Source organism: Podarcis melisellensis (genome assembly GCF_964234715.1).
Source record: "Podarcis melisellensis genome assembly, chromosome: 1".
Lineage (NCBI taxonomy): Eukaryota > Metazoa > Chordata > Lepidosauria > Squamata > Lacertidae > Podarcis > Podarcis melisellensis.
This window is the reverse complement of record NC_138528.1, coordinates 130,347,516-130,367,197: the sequence shown is the minus strand read 5'-3', so window position 1 is coordinate 130,367,197 and position 19,682 is coordinate 130,347,516. Positions and strand designations below refer to the sequence as shown.

Here is a 19,682-nt window from a genome sequence, read left to right as displayed (position 1 = left end):
TGATTTCTTTCTTTTTAAGCTCGAGTAAAACAAATAGATCTTGGCAAAGCTAAAACATTCGTTGGCACATGCCCAGACATGTGTCCAGAAAAAGAGCGTTATATGAGAGAGACGAGGAACCAGCTTAGTATCTTTGAAGTGGTCCCAGGAACTGACAAGGTAGTATTCAGCAACCGCTTTTTGTATTAAGGTACTGCTTCCAAGGCCCATACCAAGAACAACTTGGCCACTTATTTATTATAGTTCCATACTTAGGGAAATAAAATTTTGTAAATTACCTCCCCCCCCCCCAATAAGTAAATAAATAAATCAGCCTAACTTGGATTGAGGCCTAGAAGAGCATGGAAGCTGAGGACTGTTGATTGGAGGTGAAAAATGAGGGAGGGGAAATTGGCCTGATCAGACCCATAGCGGCTTGTATCCTGTGCTTTCTGTATGTATTCCCAGATGGATATAAGTAAAGTGGTGCAAACCAGCCATAGTTAAGTTTAACAAACCTTTGGTTTCATGTTATCTGAAAATATTGACAGAAGTCCTTTAACTTCCTTAGTGAAGATTGAGAGTGATTGGTTCAAAAGATGTAAACAATGGCAAAAATATTTTTCAGCTCTCATCTTGCCTGGCACATAGACCATGCCTGCAGAGGTGTTGTTGTTGTTGTTGTTGTTGTTGCTGTTCTTGTCATCCTTAAGAATTTATTTTGTTTTCTCTCTGAGGTTGACCATGCAGCAGCAATAAAGGAGTACAGCAGGTCTTCAGCAGACCAGGAGGAACCTCTACCACATGAACTGAGGCCTTCAGAGGTGTTGAGTATGACCATGGACTACTTAGTGACGCAAATTATGGACAAAGGAGAAGGAAACTACCGGGAGTGGTACGATTTTGTATGGGATAGAACTCGTGGAATAAGGAAGGTAACCACTTTGGGATGAAGCCCTTAGATTTGACAGGATGCAAGCTAGACTCATCCAAATTATTGATTAGACATCTGTGAATGAAAAAGGAATCCTGAAGATGCCAACGGGGTGCTGTTTCATATTTCACTTTGGGTGGAGGGTGAAAGACTTGGGTGGCTAGGAGGGTACAGGGTTTAAAGGGCTGCTCTTTCATATGCACAGAATTGAATTGCAGGCAGAGGAAATTCAGATCATTTGTTGTGCTTTTTTTATCTCGTGACGGTAGCAGTGTGGTTAGCACATCCCAGGCAAGCAGCTTTGTTTATTTAAAGAATATATTTGTATCTTTGGTATGTTTCCAACAATTAGTTCCTCAATTTGTAGCACTAGTAAGATTTAGATGCTTCTGTGGCCAATGGTATGGTATGGAATGAAATAAATAGAACCAGCACAAACACCTGTAGGAGCAAAGTGAAGCCACAAAAGTATGTAAATTCTTACAATAATAGCCTCCTGCATCTTCCATTTTCCTCTTGGACTTAGTGAGGCTGAAATACAAAGTTCCCTCCTCTCAATCTAGAGAAGCTTGCCTTGTGCCTTCGGTAATGACATTTCAGCACCAGGCCTATTAATAACTCTATCCATTAGCATTGTTGATGTTTTATTTTTGCCTCTGCAAAATAATGGTAACTTGGCCCGTTTTAGCCTGAATTTTCTTGGATTGATTGTTAGGGTTTTGATTTGAGCCTGTCTATATTAGATTTTGTGGCTGAATTTTGTTGTGCTACTGTTGGATTGGGTTTATTGAGTCAATAAAACTCAGTAAAACCATGTGCATTTTTATTTTGTCTTCCTTGGTGTTGCCTAGAGAGAATTCTTAGTAGGTGACTCATAAATGGAATACAAACAAATAAAAACCCCAAATAGAGTATCTTTCATATGCTTAACTCTGCTATCTTGCATGCTGTGTATTCCCATTATAGAGTTTCCCCTCCACCTTTCCAGCATATGTCTCCCAGTGGGATTCATTTTGCTTGCCTTGCAGAGAATATTGAGGTCTCATTTTCTTGTATTTTATTCATTACATCTTTTATTTTGTTCATCACATCCATGCTGCATCCACTTGTTTCCTTTATGCTTCTTCTCTCCGCCGCCCCCGTCATGTATGACCTGATGTTTCTAAACTTCTGTCTCCAGATTAAAATAAGGTGAGCTCTCTAGGGCAGCCTTTCTCAATCTTGGGTCCCCAGATGTTCTTGAACCACAACTCCCATCTTCTCTGACCACTGGCCAAGCTGGCTAGGAATGATGGGAGCCATAGTTCAATAGCTTCTAGGGACCCAAGGTTGAGAAAGACTGCTCTAGGGTATGCCACCTAGCCTCATAAACTCTCTAGGATCGTAGCAGTTGTACCAGGATGTCTACACATAGCTGTATTTGACAAAGCATTAACTTGGCTTTGAGAATTGTGCAGAAATCTTTAAAAGGTGCAACATGAAGCATATAAGTAGAATTGAACATCTGAGTTCTTGTCCTCTTACATTTTGCCAGGATATAACCCAACAACATCTCTGCTGCCCTGTAACTGTTTCCTTGATGGAGAAATGTACCCGTTTTCATATCCACTGTTCCCACCATTTATGCGAAGAGCCGATGTCTTCTTTTGATGCCAAAATCAACAATGAGAACATGACTAAATGCCTCCAGAGCCTGAAGGAAATGTATCAGGACCTTGCAATCAAGGGTATTTACTGCAAGAGTGAAGCAGAATTCAGAGGATATAATGTCCTCCTGAATCTCAACAAGGGGGATATTCTCAGGTAAGTCTTAAAATAGTTATAGGATTGATTTCACTTATTTCCTTGCCATTATTTGTAGAATGAATGCAAAAGAACGTGAAGTACTCACTGGTAAGGTGTAAGACTATCATTCGGTGATAATTGCCGTAGAATTGAAGTTGGAAAATAGCTAAGCCCACCCAATCTAATATTTGTCCAAAGCCAACTGTCCACCAGTTCTTTAACTTTTTGTCCTATGCAAGTATATTGTTTCTAGTCAAGTGTTAACAATGAATTATAGTCTGCCTCTGACAGGAATGGGGAACCCTTTTTCTCTAAAGGGCCACTGACCAACAATAAAAGCCAATCAGAGCAGAGCCACAGGTGGATTGAGACACTGCCTGTTCTCTGTAACCCCCTTCCAAAACAGCCACCTCCTCTTCCATCTCCTGATTGTCTGGCTGTGTGTGCTGCATGTGCCATTGAAGTTTTCAGGAATTGAGCATTTGCTTGCATATTTACAAGTGGCTGAAAGCTTTTCATTTGCCATGTTTCCTGAGGTACAGCTGTCTAGGGAACTGTGCCAGAGTGCCTCATGCCCTTGGGAGCGCTCCCCACCCCCAAAAGGAAAAACCTTTGCCTAGGCAAGCACCCCATCCCTGAAAACTGCAATGGCAAAAAAGAAAGAGAACTTTATAAGTGATCAGGTCAGGTTCATGATGCATTTGAAGAAAAATCTCTGTCAGCATTATTTCTTTCAGTGCTTAAAAAGACAAGGACAACCTCCTGTTTTTGTGCTTGGCTTCCCCTCTCTAAATAGCTGTTCTTGATCCTCATATCTTGAGCCTCTTGTTCAGTGTGCTTTAAACACAGTGGCACTGATATTCTTCCTTCTTGGAAGAATCAAGGATTTTGCTTTCAGTTCATTCGAATAAATCAGATTGAGAAGTAAAGTCAGATCCATGGTCACAAACCTGCAGCTAGACTTTGGCAAGGATATGCTCTGCAAAGACGTGCAAAAAGCAGAATAAAACATAATGCATTTTGACTCCTGAACTTCCTTAAAGACTGGCAGATGCATTAAAGTATATGGCTTCATCAATTTCAGCCCACTTCCTTGGATGGATATAGAATAAAAAGAGAATGCTAATCCATGTGACCAAAAGGCTACGAGAAGCCCTTGCACCTCAATCCCTCTTGGCCACAATTATTCTCTTGATTCCTTTGTGTGCTCCTGTCTCAACCAATGATAGCTCTTCATGCATCTGATTAAATGGACACTGCATTGGTTTGGCTACCACAAAAATTACTCCTTCTAGTATTAGTTAAAATTAAAAATATAAGTAAGTAGTTTTTTCAGATACATAGATGTTGAAATAAATGTTTGAATACTTCATCTGCAGCAAGGGGGTCTTCAATTTAAATGCATGATACTGTCCATGGATTTTAAGCCAAAGGACCTGTGTGTTTTTTCTTTCTGCATTTTTGTGTTCAACAGAGGTAGCTTCCATCATTAGCAATAAAGTCTGAAAATCGTTTCCCTCTTTGTCTCAACAGAGAAGTGCAACAGTTTCGTCCAGATGTCCGAAACTCCACTGAAGTTAGGTTTGCAGTTCAAGCCTTTGCGGCTTTGAACAGCAATAACTTTGTAAGGTTCTTCAAACTTGTGCAAACAGCTTCTTACCTGAATGCATGCTTGTTACACTGCTATTTCAGCCAGGTAAGGAATGGCATTTAACTAAGAAAATACTGAGGAAGGGAAAACCCATATATTGCATTTCTTATCATTGTAAAATATATTGTCAGTGGGTGTTTGGTGGTTTTTTGTTTTTGTTTTAACATTGCAAATACCCAAGATAATATGGTGTTAGGCTGGTAAGTCACAGAATGTATCACTTTGGGGTACAATTCCAAGACCCAGGCTTCCCCAGGTGTGGGAGAGGGGGCCACTTCCATGACTCTGAGCACTGCTCTGCTGGCCAAGAATGGAAGTTTGATTTACTGTGAGGGGTTTTTCTGCCAGGACAGCAGGCAAACCCTCTTCAGGCCTGTATTCATTATCTGAGGTGCAGTGTATTCTATTTGTTTCCACAGTAATTTGCTCTGGTGTTGACAGGGACTCCACTGTCCTATTTTCTATTTAGTTTTTCATTAAATGTAGCTTATTCCCATTGGAATGGCTTATGTCTGCCTTCTAATGGAAGGTGAATCTACCTTTCTTTTCTTTTGGCTTGACTACTAACCAGAAATAAATTACATTGTAAGCCTAATTTTCCATTTATGTTTGTTGACGTACAGTATTTATATTTACAAACCATTGTGCAGGATTCAACTAATGAGTCACATCTCGCACAATGGGGTTCCCCCCCATCTCTGCCCCCAAATTGGTTCGGGGGTCAAGAGAACCCTTGCAACCGTACCTGAAGACAGGGAGAGGGAGATTGTTCCTTTTGGGGAGCCGAAATGCTTTGTTTGATGGAATGATTGCTTTAGTGCAATGCTGAATTCCTCCCATGGTGTTCCAAGGTTTAGTACTCCTGGGGGTTCAAAACATGTTGAAAGAATCACCTGCTGCAATTTGGGAAAAGTTGGTATGTTGGAGCCTCAAACAACATTGGTTAAGGTATATAAAGTGAAAAGAAAAGCACCTATAAACGTAACCTTCTCTTCCTTGTCATTGCGAAACATTTTGTGTATCTTAATTAATTTTTTAATTATTAATGGGAGCTTTTAAAATATTTTTCAGATTCGTAGAGATGCTTTAAGGTCTCTCAATATTGCTTATACTGTGAGCACTCAGAGGTCTACCATCTTTCCTCTCGATAATGTGGTCCGCATGCTGCTGTTTAAAGACTTTGAAGAGGCAACTGATTTTATAAGTTATTATGGCTTGAGTGTTTCTGATGGGTAAGTGTTAGATAGAGTTCAAGGAGCCTTGGTTTATCATAGAGCTTTTATGAAAACTGGTGCAAAGGCTTTAATAGGGAAAGATGGATTTTAGTGACTGAAGCCAGCATCTCCTTCAGAAGGGTCCATTCCCTGCGTTTACCTCCTGTGTCCCACACACATCACAAAGTGGAAAGAATAAAATCTTTACATTAAAAGTGTGGTCCTAACTTGACTTAGAGCTTCACCCTTTTCCATTGTTAAACACCTCTCTAATAACCTATAAGTGTAACTGCTTTTACGGGTTGTATTGGAGGGTTCTTGGGCCTTTGACTCTAATCTTGACTGAAGTTGAACCAGAAAACAGTGGTAAGTAATGGCTGGAATCTGGGCATCACAATGGCATTCTCCTTTAATGGAGTTAAGATCCAGAACCATCTGGTTTCATCTCTTTGCTCAAAAATAAGGAAGCTTGTGTCAAGCCCATGGACCATCTAGTTCAGGGGTAAGGAAACTTTTTAGTCTGCGGACCAGACTCCTGTCCAAATCCCTTGCGCTTACAAAGACCACCCGCTGCTGATCCGTTCAGGCCCCAATTTGGAGGTTGAAAGACCAGTGCTGGCTGGGGTGGGGAGCTTTGCAATGTACAGGACGGTTGGGAATCCAGTGGAGCTTCAAAAGATGGACGCGGGGAAGCTCCTGGACCAAGAATTCTGTGTCTGCCCACTTTCCTGCTGCCCCTGCTGCTAGGCTCAGCAACAGAAGAGAGCCTGGGTTTTACCATTCTTCTCTTGCTTACAGTTCTAGCAGTGGCAGTAGTGGGAGGGGGGCAAGGAATAGAAATAATTCTTTCTCCTCTTTGTTCTTCCCTGCTGCTATGGTGGTAAGCATGCTGGTAGAGAGAAGCTGTCCCCTCCTTGGGCAAGGGGCACTCTGACTGCCCATCCTGCAGCCCATCAGCTGATGGGCGTTTGGGAGCAAGCCTTGTTCCAGCACAAAGGAGCAATCGGAAGCCCACTTGTTCCTTTGAAGCCCCACCCTTACCTACTGCACAGATGATGTCATGCATTATGCCACGTGCAAGGGGGCGGGCAGGGCTTGGCTTTCCCAAAGTAGACTCCCGAGTTTGTTCTGCAGGGCAGAGGTTCCCCACCCCGGATCTAGTTGTGCATGCTAGATATATTTGCAAACCTCCATGTAGAAATCTTTGGCCTCGGGATCATTTGGCATGTGTTTTGTATTTCATTTTACAGTTTTGTGGAGTTGAATCGGTCTGCTTTTCTGGAACCAGAAAGCTTGCCCAAGCCAAAGAAATCCCTGTTTGTTGGGCAGAAGCTAACTGCTTCCGTTGGGGAAATTGTCAGCGGGGGAGTTTTACCACCTGTGATTCGCCACACACCTTTGTGTAGCTTTAACGCACAGAACAAATACACAGGGGAGAGTGCTGCAGTGGACTCGGCCAGCAGTAGTCAGAAAGCCAGTGTTGAGGCGACAGGTAAGCCAGAACTCACACACCCAGGATAGGGCGCGAAACTGTGGTCTTGAGTTGAAGGAGAATTATGTCATGGGGGAAAAGCATATATGTATGTTTTAAATTTGGTTTATTTTTCAACTTTTCAGCTTTTGCATTTGGCAGAACAGTTTAAAATAGTATTGAGTGATTAATAATAGAATTTGAAAATAGGACCTGAGCATTAAAATAGTTTATTTGTATCCTTGACTTAATTTGTTAAGTATTTGTTGTCTGTAAAAATCCTATAGACACCAGAGCTTGAACAGGAAGATTTCTGCATGCAGAGCATGTCCCCATTGAGTTCTGGATCCTTCCATTCAGAATTGGCTCTTTTGAAGAAAAAAGTGGTTATCAGTGTTATTAAGAATGCGGTTTATCTTTCTAAGCAGCTCTTCCCTTTAAGCAGCTGGATATTTTATCGCTTGGTTTCACCCACAGAAACAAGAGCAGAAGACAGTAGTGGAGACCTGGAAGTCCTTCGAGCTCAGCCTCCGTTGTTGCTTTTACCACTCGTACCAGCACCTTTGCCTTCTGCTGCAGGGTCCACTTTTCGGCCAATTTCACAACCTTCTCTTCCTCCTCCTCCTCCCAAGCCTCAGCCTGTTTACAGTGATATGGTGAGGAGCTTCAGAAAATACATTCTGTTTTGCTGTCACACAGTTCTTAAAAATGAGGAACGATACTTTATAAAGTCTTCTATTTTAATGTAAGTGTTTGTGGTGTAGTTTCTAAAAGAGGAATGTGATGCAGGTACCACATAGGATGCTATAATTAACAATTTGGCAAGATAGATACAGATGGTGTTTGGTATTATGGGATTACGACAAAGGGCTGCGCTGACCAACAGTGAAATTTATGGGAAGATCATCAAGGATAATTTATAGTAATTTAAAAGGATGGTGTTCAGTAGTATAAAAGTGTGTATGGTCATTTCAATTTCATTTAAACTAGCAAGAAGTAAACAGCATAGCCCCTAGTATAATGCAGCTACAATAGAGGCAAATGCAGTCTTTGAATGTCTTAGGCAAGGCCTTTCCTGTCAGAATGGGGAGTACTAATAAACTCACAACACAGATTTGGACATTTTGTGTGGCAACAGTCATTCAGATCCAGCAGCAACAAATTTAAGCTTGAAGAAGCATAGCTTGGATCATTGCAGGGATTAAGAACGTCCTCTGTGAGTGGAGGTTGAAAGTGCAATTACCAGTTTGGGCCTGAAGGCTGTGTAGCAGAATTTGGGGTAAATTACTTTGTTGAAGGACTTTGTCTAATAGACCCAACTGCTGTAATCTGAAGGTACTGCATTTTTCTGTCTGTAAGATGCCTCCATGTATAAGATGCCCCCTATTTTTGGGGACTCCAAATTAAGAAAATGGGTAAGGATGTATATAAAGAAATGCATAAGTAACTATTTTAAAAAAAAAAGATTTTAGTTGTTGCACAGAAGGTCAAATTTAAGGCAATAAGTGACTCTGACACGCCGCCTAGTTCTGATCATGAGCCTAAACTGTGATTAATATAACCTTTCCCTGTAGAGTGCATATTATTTGCTGTTCTGTTCACATTTCTGAATTTTAATAATGACCTATCATGCAGTAATACCATTTGGTTTTGCTTTTCAGAATGGAATGTTTTGAGTGTCGGGTGCTAATTGCCAGTGCTTTCTTGTTCCCAGGACATTGCCGAAGTGGTTGAAGACCTTGTGCATGATGTGCTAGAAGGCGAATGCAGAGAAATTGGCTCCACAGGAGCAGCCTATGTACAGACAGCAATATGGTAAATGCACTAATGCTGCACTCAGTGTTATTTGAAGACATTCCGAGGAAGCCATTGCTATATCCAATCCATCTCGGCATACAATAACATAAGAAGAGTCCTGCTGGATCAGGCCAGAGGCCCAGCTAGTTCACTGGTCTTCAGCTTGTGGGCTGCAGCCTGGTCCAGAGTTGGGCACAACAGGAGCACAACCACCATGCAAATATATGGTAAAAGATTCAGAAATGGGATCCCAAATGCATGTTCGGGTTAAAAGTGGGTCCTGGGTCTGAAAAGGTTGAAGAGACCTCTTTTAGTCCAACATCCTACTCACAGTGGCCAACAGCTTGCAGAAATAGTTTGGATACTGTTTAGTCAGTGAAGGCCAACTGTCAAACTGGGCAGCTTTATTCATTTCACAAAAATTGATGATTGACAGCGGTGGCATGTTCTCCTCTCTCTCTCTCTCTCTCTCTCTCTCTCTCTCTCTCTCTCTCTCTCTCACACACACACACACACACACACACACACACGTGTAAACACATTACTTGCCAAAGCAGGTTGGCATACTTGCTGTTGCAAACAACTGTGAAGTATTACCTGGAGGTTGTTTAAAACCCAGCTTGGAACACCCAGAAATAAATGAACTGCCACATGGGGGAAATCACCGGTAACCATATTGCATTAATAATAATAATAATAATAAATTTTATTTATACTCTGCTCTCCCCAGCCAAAGCCGGGCTCAGGGCGGATAACAACCAATAATAAAAACAAGTTGAATGACTATAACTTAAAAACAAGATTAAAATACAACATTAAAACATTAAAATGCAGCCTCATCACAGGAGGAGAAAGGAAAAAAGAAAGAAGGGGAGGGAATAAAATTGACTCCAAGCCAAAGGCCGGGTGGAACAACTCTGTCTTACAGGCCCTATGGAAAGAAATCAGATCCCACAGGGCCCTGGTCTCATGAGACAGAGCGTTCCACCAGGCTGGAGCCAGTGTTGAAAAGCCCTGGCTCTGGTTGAGGCTAATTTGACTTCCTTAGGGCCCGGGACCTCTAGGGTGTTGCTATTTATGGACCTTAAGGTCCTCCGTGGGGCATAGTCTCTACTTTCTTGAAAACAGGACAGGAGAGCAGGCAGGGAAAGGTTAATCCATGCCTGACTGAGGGCAGGGCCTGCAAGTTTGATATACCTCCTGAAAAGGAAGCTCCTCTCATATTAAGCACATGACTTCAACCATATGAGGACACAACTCATGGCATGCAACAGTAAAGTTAATTCTGGAAGAGCACTAATGAACAAACCATCTAAATGATGTGGGAGGGGTACATCCTGGAGAAGGGCCCTAGAGCACCTGTACTGCATGCAGAAGGTCCTTTCTTCAGTGTCCAGCATCTGCAGGTGGTGCTGGGAATGTCCCCTGTCTGAAGCTCTGTTGTTGAACAACTCTGCTTCAGCTCTCATGGCCAACAGCCAGGGGCAATGGGGGTTGTAGTTCATCAACAACTGAAGGGCCACCAGATGCCCATCCCTGGTTTAGACAATACTGATAAAGAAAGTTCCTGTGTTCCTACTTTCCACTTTGGGTTATGGTGCAGGAGAGGAGCAGGAAAGGAATATTCAAAAGCAGTGTCATCCCAGAAAGGGTCAGGAGAATGGCATATTTCAATAACCAGATGAAGAATCCCCTTGACTAATATCGTTTTGTAACATTGCGTAACATTAAGTGGTGGAGCAGGTGGCTGTGCCGAATGTGTCTTCTGGTGGAGCATGGTGCTTCAAGCTGTGGAAACAGCAGATGTGGGCAGTCAGTCATCTTGTGGAGATGAGAATAAGCCCTTGAGGACACATTTGTGCTGTTGGAGCTCCTGTGCCTTCTAACCTACAAATAGAAACATGAAGAACCTCATGTTAGGGCTCTTTGTTGCGGTGAACTGGATTCAGGCAGTTTGGTAGGGCTCTCTTCCAACTCCTGTGAAAGACCAAATTATTTTTTGGTACCAATTATGGATTGGTACAGAACACAATTCTTTCTTCTTGAAAAGAAATAAAGATCTCATTATATCCCACCACTATGATGGAAATAAACATGGCCCAAAACATTGACAAATTTGCATCCTATTAGCATTCCTGGTCATGTCTGGAGCACCCAAACTCAGATATGGCCTTTTATCAGGGTGAAAGTAAGCCTTAATGTGGGGGGGGGGGCTCTTTAGATATCAAATCATGCCAGCTTTACTATTCCTGCATCCCAAATGCATGTTTACAGAAATAAACAATAGAAAAAAATTCACATTATCACACAACATTACATGTGAATAACAAACAGGCTTTTGTGGGGAGTTTGGAAAAGTTCTGCTGCATGTTTAGGCCTAGTTCTTTCTACTAACTCTTCACAATTGTTTCCTTTATTTTATGCAGGATCTCCAGCGTTACTACAGATGAAATCATGACAGACGTGATGCTGGGAATCTCAAGGCAAATTGCGTCAGATGTAATCCGTGCAGAAAAACTGAGACTTGAAGAGGAAAGACGCCGTGCTGAAGAAGAGAGGCAAACATTCTTTATACTTGTAGTAGAAACTTTGAGACAAGGAGATGTAGAGTGGAATACATTGTGGTACTTGTGTGGATAAGCCAGCCATAATACCCCAGCACCACAGCGGGAGCGGAGTCCTGGAGGGGCAAGGGTCAGCAACACCCAGTGGCCAGGCTTCCCCACCCATGCGCTCAGCCTGGGTGGGAATGGGCTCTACATGTGTACCAACATGTGTAGAACTCTACACAATGCTCCCCTTCCTCATTGTATGAAGATGCTCTGTGATGCACATCCCTTTCACCTATTGGCCAAATGCATGGACCGTGAGGAGGTATGACCCCCCCCAAACATGCTGGCAGCAGGATATGGATAACTTGCACAGCCCCACCATCTCCATTTGCATTGTTTGAATGTGAATCTCTCAGGTCAGGTGGGCTTGGTTGGGGAGAGGTTGTAGCTCAGTGGTCAAGCATCTGCTTCAGTCTCTGGCATCTTCAGTCCCAGACAGGACTGGGAAAGTTTCCTGTCTGGAATCTTGGCTAGTCAGTTTAGGCAAAATTGAGCTACCTAGACTGATGGTCTGAGCTGGTACTAGGCAGCTCTGTTCCTCTGTTATCAGCTCTAAGAGGTATCTGTTTCCTTCCATATCATTAAGTTTCTCTCTTCGGTTGATTATTCCCTAAACATAGTATTTGCGTTCATCTTGAAAACGAATGAATCAGGATAAATTGGCAGGACCCAGGATTTACTGCTGTTTAATGCAATGTGTGAGGGATTTCAGCAATGAATGTAATCTGAACATGGTTAATGTTACCTGTATCCCTGTAATATTTTCATGCATTACACTTAATGCACTAGTTTTGACACTGCAGTTTTTAAAATATGGAGATACTTGGTTTCTTAAGATTTTACTTGTCTGTCATCTGCCTATAATGTGCGCGTGTTTTCCTCCTCTCCTTAGGCAGAAGCAGGAAATGGAGCAGTTAATAGAAATGTTGAGCGACTCACTGCGTATGGCATTGACAGAAGAAGTGGTGAAGGAAATGGTGCAAGAGATTTCAGCAAAGGAGTTAAAGTAAGCAGTAAAACACGGGGATTTGCCTGTGAAATGGATGTCAGGACCAGCCCTATGCAGAATATGGGCAGGGTCAACACGAAGGAGCTTTGAGACCTAGATGTTAAAAAGCTCAAAATTTCAAATGTAGGCTTCCTAACTCTCAGTGCCCTGTGTTTTTTCACAGTCATCTAGAGGAGGGGAACAGCCCCTTCTCACTTTCTGTGATAAAGTCTACTCTTCTTTGGATCACACAATGTTTTATCTTGAAGTAAAACTACATAAAGTAATGCCAATCAAATTAGTTTTGTTTTTTCTTCCCACCACAGCAATAACTGGTACAGTTATCTAGTTGAAAGGGATGCGGGTGGCACTGTGGGTTAAACCACAGAGCCTAGGGCTTGCCGATCAGAAGGTTGGCGGTTCAAATCCCCGCGATGGGGCGAGCTCCCATTGCTCGGTCCCTGCTCCTGCCAACCTAGCAGTTCGAAAGTACATCAAAGTGCAAGTAGATAAATAGGTACTGCTCTGGGGGGAAGGTGAACGGCATTTCCGTGCGCTGCTCTGGTTCGCCAGAAGCGGCTTAGTCATGCTGGCCACATGACCCGGAAGCTGTACACCAGCTCCCTCTTGCCAATAAAGCGAGATGAGCACTGCAACCCCAGAGTCGTCTGCGACTGGACCTAATGGTCAGGGGTCCCTTTACCTTTACCTAATCTAGTTGAAGAGAAAGAGGAGAGTTGACTAGACACAGAATATCTAGGTGATGATGTAGAAAAATGGATCAGTTCATGTCACATTACAAATTGGCACATTTTTTTCAATTTCTTTGTTGAAAAAGTCTTGATGCATCTCTGTGTGCAGAAGACAAGAGTTCCTATTTAAGCTGTTCCTGTCGTTCTTATCACCATAACAATCGGGCAGTATTTAATGTTTGATGTTTTACTATGTTTTGTATTTACTGTATTTTTTATTTTCATTTTGCTTTGTTACTGTGCTCTAATGCTTAATTTTGACCTAGGTGTGCCCTGGAGAAAGAACAAAGAGCACGCGTTGCCCGCTGCTCCAAGGAAGTCTGCGCTGAAATAATGGGTGTATTTTTGGAAGATGAGATTTTCCAGAGTGCTAAGGAGACCCTACAAGAACTCCAGTGTTTCTGCAAATACTTACAACGGTGGGTTAAATGAAGCTTTTCTGCAGCCATTTGACATAAAATGGACCCTTGTCTAGCATGCCAAGTTTATATTCTATTCTTTCACAAAATAGCTAAGAGCAGCACATGTTAAGTCTCATTTTTATCTTTATCTTGTTACAGGTTTAATCTACTGTAGGAAGATAGGTTAGGTTGAGAAATGATTAAGAGCTATAAGTAAAATGATTTCTGAATGATGAATGGCTATCCCAACAGTGCTTTTCTTGTAGGCTTCTCTAGGAAATTTTCATGGTGCCAGTAGTGGCCCAAGAAGGAAAGCTGCATTCCTTCTGGCCTCCATTGATTTGAACTGCTTTGGTGCCTGCTTGGCAGGCTTATCAGGGACGCCTTTTTTAAAATGGGCTTTGTAGATTGTAAATCAAATTTCAAAGAGAAACTGATGTTGAGTTGAACTTCTCATGGCAGGGCTCAGGGTCAGGGCTTTTATGTGATGACTCCTGATTGCAAAATAATTGAGTGGCTTTTCATTTATTTTTTAAATATACACTGCTTGATTGTTGTTGTTTGTTAACCCTCAAAGTGGTTTATTTTGTGTGTATTTTGAAGACCTTTATTTTGCCTGAAATGTGCAAGCCTACAGGAAAATTACATGAGCATGTTAAGAATGAATTGTAATGTTTTTTGGTGACAAACCAAAGCCTATGGTCATATTTGACTTAGCCAGCTTCCTGGTTGCAGTTTTGTCTGTGAATGAGAGCAGTTAAATGAGCAGGACCCTTCTTTTGTAGCAAGTGTTAATTGTTTATAGTTTTTATTATTATTGTAAAAGATACTGGATTCCACAGTGGAGTAGATACTGTTGGATGGCTTTTGGCATTGTCTGCTTTTTATTTTACAGCTGTATGATTTGGTGATGGCCCTTGGCTAAGCAATAACTTTGATTTGAATAATTTTAATGAACTGCATTGATACTTTATCTTGCAGATGGAGGGAAGCTGTTGCAGCCCGGAAGAAATTGAAGCGTCAGATGAGATCTTTCCCAGCAGCTCCCTGTTGTGTAGATCCAAAACATAAATTGAAGGCTCTGTCTCCCAGCGCAGAATGTCCTATTGCCAGAGAGCACCTTGCTAAAACGATTGTAAACTTGGGACATGCAGGGAACCTTGGCATCTCCTGTCTTAGGTAAGTGCATCCTGGCCTGGTTCACACAATAGACTAAGACAAGCCTTGGCTTAAGCAAGAGCAGGAATGCAAATCTCTGGAGAGGAGTCTCTTCAGTGCTTTTTGCTGCTGCGCTGTGCTGAGCTAAGCCTTGGCTCGGCTAGACGTGCCACTCAGTTGGGGGCTCCTGGCTTAACCACAAGTTCAGTTTGGCTCAGCGCAGTAGTCCCCAAACTTTTCCAATAGAGAGTGCTTGAAAGCTGCTGAGGTCCTTGATGGACCGCTTAACAGTTTTTCTGCCTGCCATAGTTATACTGTATATTTTTTTACAGACATGCCACAGATGACCTGAATGAACGGACCACAGTTTGGAAACTGCTAGCTTAGTGTATTGTGCAAACCGGGCAACTTTTTAATTGACCACTCTATAGGTTATAGAAATCAGTGGCTATACAGTTTCTGCTAGTCATGTCCCCATGTGAAAAGAAAGAAAACATGCTCCTTTTCATCATCCTCTGACCCCTGCCGCCCGTGCTTGTATTCTTTGTGTCTGTTGCAGGGCCAGTCTTGGTTTGCTGTGGTCCACATACACAGTTTATGTGGCTAAAAAAAGATGCATTTTGTTTTTTCAATGTTGAAATCCAATGTGTCCCATCATGTTTATTATGTCATATTTTGGTCACGTTTATTATTTTTTCAGTGTTGTGTGGAGGAGCCCCAAGAGAGTAAATTCAATAAGCCTACATCTTAAGCGCATTTTACATGTGTGCGCATTCAAACATTGAAAATGTTTTAAAAATTAAAAGGGGCAGAAAGGAGGTTCTAGGGGAAAATACTTTCTCAGTATAATGTTGAGGGTATCAGTCCCTGAATTCTTTTACTTTTCAGTAATTCCCCATTAGACTTCTTTCTTTTCTCTGTAGACTTCTTTCTTCCCTCTGTATTAACAATTGTAGGTAAGGCACCTCTTAAAATTAATGTGCAACAGGCATCTCAATTGCAGCCATGTAGGTGATCACATCTGCAGCTACCTAGCTAGCTGTTCCCTGAGGTAGCTTTGAAATCTCAGAGAGACATAAATTATTGTTAGTAACATTGGAATTCATGTCTTTGTACATGCCAGTCATATAAGAGGTTGTCATAAACTTGCAAGATGGAAGGGGGAATGTGGACCAAATAAACACTTTGCTTATTTCTAGGCTCAGACGTTTACAGAACAAGGCAATTCATCAAATGAAAGTGCAGCATTTTTACCACCAGTTATTAAGGTATGTTAAAATTATTGAAGCTAGAGCACACATATGGCAAACTCCGGGATTGCCACCTGCAGTAACCCTAGAACAATTGTAAAGTGATAGATTCCAAAATGGATTTTGACTTGAATAAGTGCCTTTTAAAAAAATATGTGTTCATGACCATCTATCAAACACTGAGTTAAAGACTGATTTTCTTTATAAAGGAGAACTAAGGGGGGCAATACCTGACTTCTTAGGTTAAATCTTATCATGTTAGTTGTATTTAAAAAAATAAAAATAAATTCCTTCCAGTAGCACCTTAGAGACCAACTAAGTTTGTTATTAGTAGGAGCTCTTGTGTGCATGCACAATTCTTCTTGTCTGTGGACTTCCCACGAGGCTTGGTGACTTGCAAGTTCCCACAGGCAGGGCCAGGGCTCTATGGAGGCAGCAGGGCCAGAGTGGAGAATTTCTGCCACTGGGTGCCCTGCTGTTGCTGCCGCTGCTGGCCACAGGGTCCTTTGCCACCCCCTTTGTCTTCTGCCTGCCTTGTTCAAAGGGAGCCCTTTCTCAGAGCACGGGGTTCTGCACCAGGTGTCCAGGAAAGTACCTTTACTGCCAAGCCTAACAGCTAAAAATGCTATTTAAGCTTACTCCAAAGTAGCTAAACTTTTTCAAATTTCAAACTTTTCACTTTAATCAGCATTTGTAGCCACTGTGGCAGCAGAAGCGATCTGTCAGGCTGTCTGCTCCCAGACTACATCACTCTGTGGAAGGAGGGAGCCCCTTGGACTTTCCTCAGAGTGTGGCAAGATGGGGGCAGAGAACTTGCCAGTAGTGCTAGCACTAATGCAGTAGCAAAAGTGCAACAGAGGAAAAGAAATCTGGAAATGGGCTGTGGAGGGAGGAGGAGGAGGAGGAGGAGGAGGAGGAGGAGGAGGAGGAGGAGGAAGAAGAAGAAGAAGAAGAAGAAGAAGAGGAGGAGGAGGAGGAGGAGGAGGAGGAGGAGGAGGAGGAGGAGGAGGAGTATCTTGAGCTAGCCCTGATCCCAGATGCTAGGGTGATACTGCATAGATAAGCAGTTATCTCTGTTTCGTGTGCTTTGGCTATCTGAGCTCTGCTGTGCATCCCGTTGTGACTATTTCCTGGTTTAAGAACCCTACCAGCCAATCAGCACAGACACTTACTTTCCATCTTGGAGAGCAGCACAACCAGCCCTTGCTCCTGAAGATTCTGTACACTTGTAACAATCTGTTCTTATGCAGTCTTAGCCTTCTGTGTATGAAGAGAGACAAATAGAAATTTGCCTTTTGTCTGAAGCAGATGTAACTGTGCAATGTAAGAGTATATGAGTTGCACGCAGAGAGGGTTTGGATTGTGCTCCTAGATCGAATCAAGGCTCTGTTAGATTAACAAATCAATACAGCATTTATAATCTGCAAAACAATATATAAAGCAGTATTTAATCTATAAAACAATATTAACAACACAGGCAAAATAGCAAATGCAAAAAATAAATAATCATACATACACCCTCCAGATGCCCATCACTCGTAATCTTTCGCTCTGTTCAGTTCATTAAAATACGCATAAAATGCACACAATTCCTGTTGCTAAGGCAGCTTAGCCAGATGTTGCGCCTGCTGGACTCCTTGGGTAGTGGGCCATGGGGGAGACACTGGGGCTCTTGGGCCTGCCACCAGTGGTTAGGTGGACTCTGGGTAGCTTGCCCAGCTTGCTCTCGATAGTCTGGAGAAGAAGAAGAAGAAGAAGAAGAAGAAGAAGAAGAAGAAGAAGAAGAAGAAGAAGAAGAGTTTGGATTTGATATCCCGCCTTTCACTCCCCTTCAGGAGTCTCAAAGCGGCTAACAATCTCCTTTCCCTTCCTCCCCCACAACAAACACTCTGTGAGGTGAGTGAGGCTGAGAGACTTCACAGAAGTGTGATTGGCCCAAGGTTACCCAGCAGCTGCATGTGGAGGAGCGGAGACGCGAACCCGGTTCCCCAGATTACATGACTACCGCTCTTAACCACTACACCACACTGGAGTCCCATTCCCACTCAAGGAAGCCCAAGGCAAGCCTGTTCCTCCGGAGTGGTGAGTTGTGGCTGCACTTGGTGTTGAGGCCGGCCAGGAAGTCCAGCTGTGCCTCCATGCCCAGGACACTCTCGCTGCGCCATGGCCCATCCACCACCAGCTGCTCCCTGTCTGATCACAGAGATCATGGGGGAGTCTCTCTTAGTGGTCCCTCATGATTCAGAGGCACAGCTGTAACTCACAGGAGCCATGTATTCAGCCTTGTGGGCCTGATCCTGTGGAACTCCTTACCAACTGAGATTAGACAGGCCCTTCTGAACTTTAGGCCCTTGACACTCCTTTTTCAGATGGCATTGCATGGTAGCTTTCTGTTTCTCTGACAAATTTTAATTGTTTTTTGTGTTTTTAAACATATTCTGTGCACTGCGTAGAAATTCTGCATAATAATAAGTGTTATATAAAATAAATAATGAGTAATAATTTTGTGTGTGTGTGTTCCTAAGGGATGCAGTGTGGACTCCACTGGATCTGCCATCACTGGTAGCTGAAAACATTCCAGTAAAAGAAAAAGAGGTTTTTTGGAAAGTACTTCTCGTGTTGCCAGGCTATGAGGAATGTCCAGTTGGGGATCGCAGAAGGTATTTTTTGCATTCAAACTATGCCCAGAAAGCCAGTAGCTGGTGGTGTTGCCTGTGTGGCCCTCAGGGCTGACTTGTTATCAGCAGTACTGCAACCTAGTAGATGCTAGCCATTCAGAAGACACAAAATAATTTGGTTTGCTACTTGCTTATGCTGGTATTCATAACTAGAGACTTGCATGAAAATGTTTGGTTTTGTTGTTTTTTACTCCCTGGCCCAGCCCCATGTTGCTGACTTTTCATTAAAAGAGACATTAAAAGTTCTCCAGCATTGCTGAGGCCCCGGGAATCTTGGTGTCGGTGCCTATGAACTTTGAATCTGGGCTAACTTCAGCCTGTTTTTCCTGTGCGGAAGAACGCAAGCTAGCCATTGTGTTCTCCATGACTGTGCTATGCCTGCTATGTCCCTTGTGTTATTGTTCTTCCCTTTGCATAGAAGACGGGGAAAGTTGGGGTATTGGGTACTTGGAGTCCTGCCCTTAGAAGCTCCATTGCCTTGGCTCCTCCCATAATAGTAGTGGCTTTTAAAAACAGGATTAATGGTAGTAAGCAGTTAAGCAGAGAAAATAGGTATAGCCCAGGTGTGGAGAACCTGTAGCACTCCAGGTGTTGCTGAAGCACTATTTCTTTCAGCCCCAGCAAGCATGGTCAATGCTCAGGGATGATGGGAGTTGTAGTTCAGTAACATGTTCTGCACGTCTGGTGTAACCAAACCAGTGCATGCCACTCATGGTGACTTGTTGGAATCACTCGCTGACTGGTAAGTATGAATGAGATGTTGTGGGCCTAATGCCAGATAGGTTTCATGTCACTTCAGAATATGCCAGATATGTTTGTTTCAGTGGAGCCAGTTCACAGATTCAGCTGTGAGCAATCAAGTGATATACGTGCACCGTAAACTTGCCCTTTCTTGCACTGTTGTTCCTATGCATATTTGTAGGATCAGGGTGTCAGGAAATCTCTTTATTAACAGGTTTATTCATTTATTATCAATCTTCAAGCCAAGAATTTAGGAATATAGGTTTTCGGT

The 19,682-nt window shown here is 42.7% G+C and overlaps 1 protein-coding gene across 1 annotated transcript in view; it reads left to right on the top strand.

The window, feature by feature from the left end:
- The window catches only part of MCM3AP (minichromosome maintenance complex component 3 associated protein), a 44,660-nt gene that overhangs the window by 10,188 nt on the left and 14,790 nt on the right, over positions 1–19,682 (top strand). The window contains exons 6-19 of the mRNA XM_081901539.1: positions 20–159; positions 717–914; positions 2,448–2,716; positions 4,232–4,394; positions 5,421–5,581; positions 6,814–7,055; positions 7,512–7,690; positions 8,749–8,849; positions 11,258–11,389; positions 12,336–12,449; positions 13,450–13,602; positions 14,566–14,763; positions 15,942–16,010; positions 18,518–18,652. Coding sequence (XP_081757665.1) covers positions 20–159; positions 717–914; positions 2,448–2,716; positions 4,232–4,394; positions 5,421–5,581; positions 6,814–7,055; positions 7,512–7,690; positions 8,749–8,849; positions 11,258–11,389; positions 12,336–12,449; positions 13,450–13,602; positions 14,566–14,763; positions 15,942–16,010; positions 18,518–18,652 — 2,254 coding nt within the window. The remainder of the gene's footprint in view (positions 1–19; positions 160–716; positions 915–2,447; positions 2,717–4,231; positions 4,395–5,420; positions 5,582–6,813; positions 7,056–7,511; positions 7,691–8,748; positions 8,850–11,257; positions 11,390–12,335; positions 12,450–13,449; positions 13,603–14,565; positions 14,764–15,941; positions 16,011–18,517; positions 18,653–19,682) is intronic.